The 9,859-nt window shown below is 36.4% G+C and overlaps 1 protein-coding gene across 1 annotated transcript; it reads left to right on the top strand.

Moving 5' to 3' along the window:
* Positions 1-234: 234 nt before the first annotated feature.
* LOC145058098 (uncharacterized) lies at positions 235-934 on the top strand. Its single transcript, XM_079006022.1, has one exon. The coding sequence runs from the start codon at positions 253-255 to the stop codon at positions 760-762; it is 510 nt and encodes a 169-aa protein (XP_078862148.1). The 5' UTR covers positions 235-252; the 3' UTR covers positions 763-934.
* Positions 935-9,859: the final 8,925 nt, after the last annotated feature.

Below are 9,859 nucleotides of genomic sequence, written 5' to 3'. Positions count from 1 at the left end.
TTAACAATCTCATTTTATTTAAACGTTCCCCAAGATTCGTGTCCGTGGTCGGTGTTATGTGGCGTTCTGTTGTTGGTTAACAACAATTTCGTAAAGAATATGAAAGACTCAAAGGCTCGAAAGCCCTACAACTCCTTCTTGATAAATGGAATCCCTTTAACCAAAATAAAGGTCTCTACTTTCCCAATGCCAAGCAAAACCACATAATATATTCAAATTTTTTGTAGACAAATATGATTGTTTTATAATGCTATGTTTACCTATAAATACACAATCTCATTTACTCCTCAATCTCTCAATAAACATTCCCACCTGATACATAAACACACACTGTCTTTCATTTTGAAAGCAAAAATCCTCCCAAACATGGCTAGGTACTACAACAACGATAATAAGGTATCCTACTATGAGTACATCCGACAACTTTCTATCCCAATCCACTTTTTCTTCTTCCTTTGTGTTGTTTTCCTCTTCTTATGCTTCACTTGGTACCTCAACTATGAGCCCAAGGTTGAGAGCTTCCTGTACAACTTGAAGATCTTCCTCATGCTCACTCCTGTCGTGCTTTTGCTTCTTGTTCACTGGCTATCTAGTGGTGAAAGGCCATGGTTCCCGTCCATGGTGCCGTTGCCTGAGAAAGATTCATTTCATCGAGCCGGAGGGTCTCCATGGGGTGTAGCCATTGTGCTTGTTTTCCTTATTTATATGGTTTCTCACCAGTCTTCTTTTCATGAACGTTGGTTTCCGATTAGCAGAAGATGAGTCATGAATGTTCGTATGTGCACATATTTTAATTCATTTAAGAGGTTACGATAATGTTTTGATTTATGCGTATGAATATAGAAGAATGGAACATGATCATGTATGATGATAAAGATGTGATATATCAGTGCTAGAGAAAATAATATAAATAAAAAATATTTTTTTTAACAAATTTTCGACGGATTAGGTTTTAAATATTTAACTGATAGAGATATAGATTAAATTAATAAAATCATGCTCGTGATTTGGTAAAATGTTTCACCACAATTTTTTATTTTTCCACTTGGAGAGTCCTTGTACTCTTTTGTTGCCACTTGTTAAATCAATACTACTTTGCCTTACTACACTTTTTATATACTTTTTAGAAAATTGTAAAATCAGTCCCATGGTTTTAGATTTTTCTTGGATTTTGTCCAAAAGCTTTTCAACTTGTAGATCTGGTCCCCTAACTAGGACATTTGTTGTGGTTCCGGTTACTCATCAACTTGAAAGGCTATTTTTCTCTTTTAATATATATTTTTTTCTTTTTGGTTTTAAGTTTTTTTAAATAAAAAATATGAGATCCACACCCACACTCACACCTACACCCAAAACATCTCTCATTGGTATAAACTTCAAGAAATAATACAAAAAAAATCATAACCTATTGATTCCTTGATTCCACTTAACCTTTTACTTGAATTTTGGAAACAATAACCCGACATGATTTTCAGGCTTTTGATTTCTACAAACCATACTACCAATATGAACACAAACACACATACACACACGACCAACACACACACAAAGATAAATATATTGTTAAATGATATTTGTTAACACTATATAATCCTATAGTCATACCTTAAAAAATTTGGCACTAACTGATTAGGTATTTACTAATTTGGTTATTAAATATGTACTATCTAACACATGTATTGATTTGGGGGATTATTGTTTCATAAATAATAAAAACTAGAGAGTATAGCTAGTTATATAATCATATGATATGATTAAAAGGTTGTATAATTTATTTTAGACTTATAGAAGAGCAATATATATATATATATATATATATATATATATATATATATATATATATATATATATATATATATATGTATATATATATATATAATGGAATGGATTTGTGATAGATAGAAATAGGGCAATTGTTTTCCTTCGTAGAAAAGGGTCTTTTTGTTTCGCCCCCCACCTTTTTTAGTCTCTTTCGCAGAAAAGTGTCTTTCTGCAAGAAAGTCACTATATTACCATAAAATTTTGATTTTGATATTGATTTTTTTTAATCATGTCATTATATTTACAATTTTGTTGCAATATCAACCAAATGAGCGCTTCTCTATATTATCCGGATAAGCAGTTTTCCTAACTTGCAATAAAGTCACTAAGTTTAACAAAAATTTGATTTTATCACTGAAATTCAAATTGGAAGACAGTCACTATATTACCATAAAATTTTGATTTTGACATCGAGTTTTTTTATTCTCTGTTATGTCATTACATTTACAATTTGTTGTAATGTCAACCAACTGATCGATTGATGAGATGTTATTGTGGTTTAGTAGATTGATTTAGAAGCTTTATTTGTAAAAAAAAGTAAATGAAGGTCTATCTAATGGTTCAAACTCACTTACAAGTCAACAAAAAGGGCATAATCACCCTTTCGGGAGATGCTATTGTGGTTTAGAACCTAGTTTTACATATTTTTTAGTCGATCTAGTGGTTCAAACTCGCTTAAAAGTCAGCGAAAAGGGCATACTCACCCTTTTAGGTAACATGTAACATCCATTTCTGGATGCGTAATTTAATTAGGTTTTTTTGATCAATTGGTTAAAATCTGAAAACTAGATTTATTCACAAGTGGATGCAGGGCACCTATTAAGGACACGACGGTCCCGACCCATGGTTAGAAAGTCTTTTTAGGGTTTTGGAGGTTATTTAAGCACCATTACCCCTAAGGTTAGTTCATTCTCAGCCTCCATTACTCCTTATAGAGATCCCATAAAAACCTATCCTCCTCTAATTTGATTTGAACCTCTCTTTACCTTTGGACCTTATTTTTCCATGTCTTATGCCTAAATTGTGAGGATTAAGGTTTCTTTGAGGTGCTTGGAAGCGAGTAGCAATTTTAAATCCATAAAGTTTGTGCATCTTGGAACACCCTGTTTTGGGACATTCCTTAATTTAAGGCTCGTTGACCGCAATCTGATCATGTAAAGACTTTGGGCTTTAAAGAAGTAAAGTTTGGACCTTATTGAGGGTTAGTAATATTGGTTATTAGATCTAATCCCTTGATTCATGTGATGGAACCAAAGGATAAAATGGGAAAAGTTATATGTTAGGCTTCTTGAGTGGGTTATGGTTTTTAGTTCGACATGTCTTAAGCCAAAAGTAACTAGATAGAAGTATAGGGCTCGTCAATATTTTTTTTTTGCATATAAAGAACGTTGAAAATAGAGTTGAAATGAAGAAGTTATGGTTGTTCGAAGTTGAATTGTATGTTGAAGGTTTTGACCTACATAGAGCATAGGGGAGCTACACACAACACAAATGTTAAAATCAGATCGCATTTTTAATGAGTTGAACATGGCATAACTTAGGTTATGCAGGGTGTACAAGCTACTGACCAAAACCCTAATCCTAAGGTTTTAAGCTCTATTTATGGGTGCTAACTTGTTGGAACCCTTCCCATTACCATCCTCTATCACTACTTGTCATTCTTTTGAAACCCTATCCACTAATTGTGAGTTTTGGATGCATTAATGGGAATTTTGTGTGCATTCTTGAAGAAGGTCATCGAAGAAGCAAGTGTGAGCTCCAAGCTTTGTAGATCCAAGCTTTATACTTTATCACTTATCTCTAGAATGTGTAAAGCTTACATCTAGATACTCCTTCTGTTAGATCTAAGTAGCTCATGGGTTTTTATTCTTTTATCCCTTAACCTTGGTCTTTAGGAGTATGGGGTACTCTAGTCTATTTGAATGCCTCTTTCTAATGTTTTGAGGTTATAGAATCATAAAAAATGAGAGCATGGACACTCTTATCCAGCCATACATGAGTTCATGAGAAAAAGGTGCCATCTTCGACTTACAATTTGGTTGTGCGTTCATCTTGGCCATTCAAATGGATGAAGTCAGTGACATTATCCATTAAGACATTGATCTAAATCAGATCTAGGAGATGGAGAGTTTGTCTTGCTATATTAAGAGCTTAAGAAACTTTTTAGGATCAGGGGATGTATGCAGGGCGTAGCCTCTCTACGCAAGGTGTAGCTCTATGTAGGGCATAGTTTAGTTACGTAGGGTATAAGTTAAATTTTTTGATCATTGACTTTTTGTCCAGTTTGAGTTTTGGTAAACCATGTTGAGACTTATTAATAGAAAAATGCTCATTTGCCTAAAGGAGGTTTAACTATGAGCCAAGACCTTTCATGAGTTACTAATTTCATTAATTGTTAATTAGCGTTTTATTATAGAGAAGTTCAGTAAGGGAGGCTTCATATCGCTAGCGTTAGTGGTGGTTTATCTTGTCTTCAGAGTGCATGTGAGTCTTTTCACTATGCTCGTGGGTCGAAGGCACCAATGCCAGCCCACTAGATTGTACTAGTTGCCTTTGTGACTCTTGTATATGTAGGTTGGGCTGAGCCTATTTGTATGCAAGGTTGGACCTATTAGTATGTATGTTGGCCTGGGCCTATTTGTATGTTGGGCTGGGCTGATTATTATGTTGGGTTAGACCCATTATTATGTATGTAGGAATGGGCCCATTATTATGTTAGGATGGACCATTAGTATGTATGTTGGGTTGGGCCCATTATTATGTTAGGTTGGGCCCATTTATGTATGTTGGGTTGGGCCCATTTAGTTATATGTCCGTTTAGGCCTATTTATGTGGTGTGTGGTATTTTGTGAAACTCACTAAGCCTTGTGCTTACGGTTTTTTATTTAACATTTTTTAGGTATTTCCAGATTCATAGGGAAGGGTCTGACTTGACTGCACCGCATCCTCTATTGGCTTTTTCTGCATTAGTTACTTTTGGAGATATCTAATGTTTGAAAATACATTTTTACTCTATTTGGTTTTGGAATAATTGGTTGTATGATTCGATGTTTAAAAATGAAAAATTTTACTGGCATTTTGGGATGTTTCAAGTTGTTATCATAGCCTTGGTTTGAAGGATTCAAACACGCTCTCGGATGTGTCAGAACTCACACTGAGGAATTGGTAGTCTTTTTGAAAGAAAATATTTTTTTTCTAAAATGTATTTTATAAAGAAAAGGATACGATGCGTGTAATCATCCGAGCTCAAGTAAGCAATTCCCCGAATACCCATACATGATGTTATGTTGTATGCTACCTTCAGGAGTTGCATGATAGAATAGCATGATTTGTGATGACCTGTAGTCTAGGGGGAATTGGATGCTAAATCAGATTTAAAGTTTATGTTGATAGAATTGATTGTTAAGTGTATGTTTAAAAATTATATACGATTAGGATCATATAGCCCTAGAATGATTGATTTAGCCTTATTTCCTATTCCTCGTCTGGTTGTGGTCTTAGGGTAGAATCATTTTTTTGACAATCTATTTGATATCGTATTATATATAATTTGCATGCATAAGGCAACCGGTAGTGTAAGTGGAAGTTACTAGCATCGTAGCAGCGAGTGAGTTGAGGATGTCCTTTGATTGTTTTATGGCTTCTAAGTGTTTCTGCTCGAATGCTGCTTGATTTGTGTTTTATGGGACTCTTATTGATGTGAGATAACTATTAAACAAATATTGTAAGTTACATGCTGAAATGATAAATAATGTTAGAATGATTGATTTAACCCTATTGCGCAGCTCTCGTTTACCATTGTAGGATTGGTTCTTTTAGTCAAAAGACTATTTAAGTTTTGCTACATGTAATTGTATTCATGAAGTAGTTAGCTGATACTACTTGGAGTTCATCAATAGCTGATGGCAAGGTGGGGTGGGGATCCTAGGAGAGCCTAGGAAGTGCTTTAGTGTGAGTGGTTAGCTGTTTAGAGGTTATTGGGAGTATCATTATGAGAAGGTGACTTGGAGGATTCGAGATGCTTCTTGAGCTAAGTATGGATAGGTGTGGAATGTGGTATTGGGCCTATACTAATAAAAGCACAAGATTTGTACTCGAATCAAGGAAAGTCATGGAGATTCTAAGAAGCCTATAGAATGAGGATTCTTTAGGTATGTTCTGATAATTGTATTGTTACTGTTGGGCTGAAGATTAGTTTGAAGATTGCGTCATTTGGGCTCGGCTGTTTGTTTATTTAGTTTGTATTCCGGTTTGGGCTTGTCCAACCGAGAGCCCATTATGTTTATTATATAAGTATATGCTTGCATGCATATTAGGTTAATGATTTTTAACGATTGATCAAGAGCATAACGATAGTATTTACAGATTTCCTTAATCGTTCTTGTAACCTACCAATCCTCTACAGTTGATGCTCTTAATCGAGCTCTTCTGAGGATTTTGTTTTAATCATTCGACACGATTGATTCACTCTTGCCTTATTCTTATTTTCGTGTTCTTGCTGTTTTTATAATTAATTACCTGTTTAAGATCTAATCGATCTTCATAGATTAAAGTTTTAATCTCATCAATTGGTATCAGAGCAGGAGGCTGTGTAATCGATACACATCTTTTCTGTGAAAAGGTTTAAATTAGGGTTTTTCCGCAATTACTGATATTTATCGAGCCGTCATCTCATTATTGACGTATCTTGATATTTATTGTTTTGCCCTAATCTGAGTTATTACTAGTCTGATCTTTTAACATGTTTTTTTTTATCATAATGGACGAATCGCAATCAAATCCTATCAATATTTCCAACAGCATCGGTTCGACGACAAAGATTCCAATCCTATATACCCATGACTATGAAGTCTGGGCGCATCACTTCGAAGACTACGTGATAGGATCTGAGGATAATGGATATCTCATATGGGAAGCTATCATTAATGGACCTTTTTCTCATTCTGCAACGTCCAGGATTATTAAAACTCAAAAGGAGTACAATGATCTGCTGAAGGATGTTAAAGATATTGCACAAGATGAAAAGGATAAATTCCAGTGCAATATCAAGGCATTAAGCTTGATTAGATTTGCCCTTCAATCCGACACCTTCAGGTTGGTCAGCTCATGCATGACGGCAAAGGAAGTTTGGGATAAACTTCGCGAACTGTACTCTACAGACGAGGATCTTGAACATTCTATCCAAACCTTACTCTTATCGGAGTTTGGAGAATTCAGGCAAGGAGCCGAAGAAATAGTGACCCAGACGTTCGATCGCTTCAATCATCTTCTCAGCAGGATGATCAAGCATGACATTGAAAGGAAGCTTGTCGAGTAGAAGGTTACATTCTTAAATGGTCTAAGGTCTGAATGGAGAGCAGTGGTGTCTACAGTCAAAGCCCATGAGCAGTTTAAATCATATTCTCTGGCGAAACTGGTGGGTATTCTCAAGTCCCAGGAGAAGATTGTACTACAGGAGAAAAACGTTGTTTCAAGCCTTAGTTCGTTGGCCCTCCTGTCAAAAAGTAAAGCTGCGGTGGAGGATGAAGACCTTAACTTGGAGGAGTATGACCTCACGTCTGAGGATTATGCTATGATGGTGTCTAACCCCAAGAGGTTCATAAAGAAGAGATTCCCCAGCAATAAAAACCGAAACTGGCAGGGGAGTTATAGTTCAGAAAAAGTTAACAATGAACCGAAGGTTGAAGAGCCCAAGAAGGAACCGAAGGCTGATGGTGATTCTGGAGTAAGCTGTTACTACTGTGGTGGGAAAAACCACTATGCTAAAGATTGTGTCCTTAAGAAGATGGCTGAAAAGGACGATGAAAAGGATGAGGAAGCTATGCTGCAGAAAAGGCTCGATGAGATGAGAAAGAAGAAGTCTACCGCTAACCCTTCTATGAATGCTCTTATTGTGCAGGGTTCGGTTGCTGATGACGAGTTCGGTAGAGTGGAAGTTTGGTCTACTGACTCAAAAGACGATGAAGTGAGGAAGCCTACTCATGGAAAGGGTTATGTGGCAAAGGAGGAGAGCAATGGAGGAAGATGCTTCATGGTGTCTGATGTATCTCAGATGAGGGGATACAACACCGATAGTGGAAGCAATGAACCGAAGGTGCAGGAGGACATGTGCTTTACGGCCAAGCCACTCAGCCAGCAGTTCAATGAGCTTGATGAACTGATAAAGAAGGTACAATCGTTTTTTGTTTCATTTAAAGTACCACAATCCTCATATGAGAAAGAACTAAAAAATGTTAATACAAGAATTTCTCATCTAGATAGTAGCTTAACTCAAACTCGAGTCACCAATTCTAACCTAACTGATCAATTAAGCAGGGTGTCGTCGAAGAGTGAGGAGCGGCGCATGTGGATCGAGTTGAAGGAGTCTGAATTAGTTAAAATTAAAGACGAAAACATTTATTTACAAAGAGAAAATTTAAAGTTGTTAAAACAGCGGAATGTTTTTTGTTTAATTGCAAAACGTCTTTATTCTAATATTACTCAACTTCACTTAGACTGTGAAATAGGCCAAAAGATCCATCGTATGATTTTGCCCTTCCTGGAGTTTAAGGAGGATGAAATTGATGCCGAAGCTTATAACTGTGAGAGTGTGATATCATTTGATGATGTCAATCCGACCTACATGTATGGACTGGACAAAATTGAATCTTTCATTAAATCCAAGGACCACAAGGATATGCTTAAAAACCTTTTGGATGAAAATGATAGACTTAAACTGAGAACCGAAACCATACAAAAATTTGACTCTTTGAACGCCAACGTAAGCTCAGAAAACAAAATTGATGTTGAAAATGCATCTGAGCTTAACGAGGACGACAACATGAGTGAAATTTCTGTAGAGGACACGGTTGACTGCTCAGAATTTGTAAAAAGCGAACCTGAAAACCACAAGAATCTAATTTCTGAAAATTCAGTGGAGTTCGCTCGATTGTCCCAACAAAAGTCCCCGATCTTAGCAGAGAAAGCAGTTGTGTATCAAAAGGTCAGGACCACTCCGAATCAAGTATACAAGGTCACTGGAGTAACCGAACATCAGACAGCTGAACTCACAGCTATTGTAAACGAAGACAATGCTGATGGCTGCGATGAGTACTTCTGGTCAGCACCAATAGATAATGCAAACGAAACGGTGGGCTTATCAGAAAGAACCTCTTGGATGAGTAAAGGTAGATACATACCTGAACCCTTAAATAAGCCAGATAATTTCGATGAGCCAAGCACCAGCGGTACAAAAGACATTCCTCAGGAGAATGAAAGTTCGGCAACAGAAGACGTTCCCTCTACTTCCTCAGTGCTAAATGAAACTCATACAATTCAAAATGAACCAACCAAGGAGAAACCGAAAACGAAAGCTAATGTTCATCATCAACCAAAGCAGATAAGGAATAAGAAACGAGAAAGGAACCAAAGATACAGGAAAAATCTCTCTGAAAGGAGACAATTCTGGCAATCCCAGAATGCATACTTCTCACATCAAGACAAGAATCTGAAGTATGAAAACAATCCTGTCGGAAAACCTGAGAGTCACAATAACCGAAAGCCAAGGTTCGGTTCACAAGAAAATACCAACCGAAAGCAAAGGTTCGGTTCTAAGAATGACTTCAACCGAAAGCAAAGGTTCGGTTCAGAGAACGATTCCAACCGAAAGCAAAGGTTCGGTTCTGAAGTAAAAAGAGATCAAAACTCTAAGGTCAGTCCCTCCAATGATCAAAAGCAAAAGGGTCACTTATAGTCTCCTGCCAAGAAGTCCTCTCAATCTAAACCCACTCCTTCTAGTTCATCTAATTCTTCTAATTCCACCAATTCATCTCCATTTTGCTCTAAAGCTCATTCTAATCATTCTCAAAAATCTCATTCGTCGTCTGAACAAAAGGGCAAACAAAAGGTTAATGAATCCACACCAGAGTCTAAACTGAATGCACTCAATCCTAATAAAATAAAAGTTTTTACCATTAAAAAGAAAGATGAAACAACACTTATAAAACGAACATATCTTGTTGATATCTCTCTTATTGTTCCTGTTCCCATGAAAGGCTCA

This window comes from Lactuca serriola, chromosome 6, assembly GCF_051521515.1.
Source record: "Lactuca serriola cultivar US96UC23 chromosome 6, Lser_US96UC23_V15, whole genome shotgun sequence".
Classification (NCBI taxonomy): Eukaryota; Viridiplantae; Streptophyta; class Magnoliopsida; order Asterales; family Asteraceae; genus Lactuca; species Lactuca serriola.
This window is presented reverse-complemented; position numbering and strand designations above follow the sequence as displayed.

What these genes read in the sequence shown, in the direction of transcription:
- LOC145058098 (XM_079006022.1), top strand. Translation starts at nt 253, where the DNA reads ATGTTTACCTATAAATACACAATCTCATTTACTCCTCAATCTCTCAAT.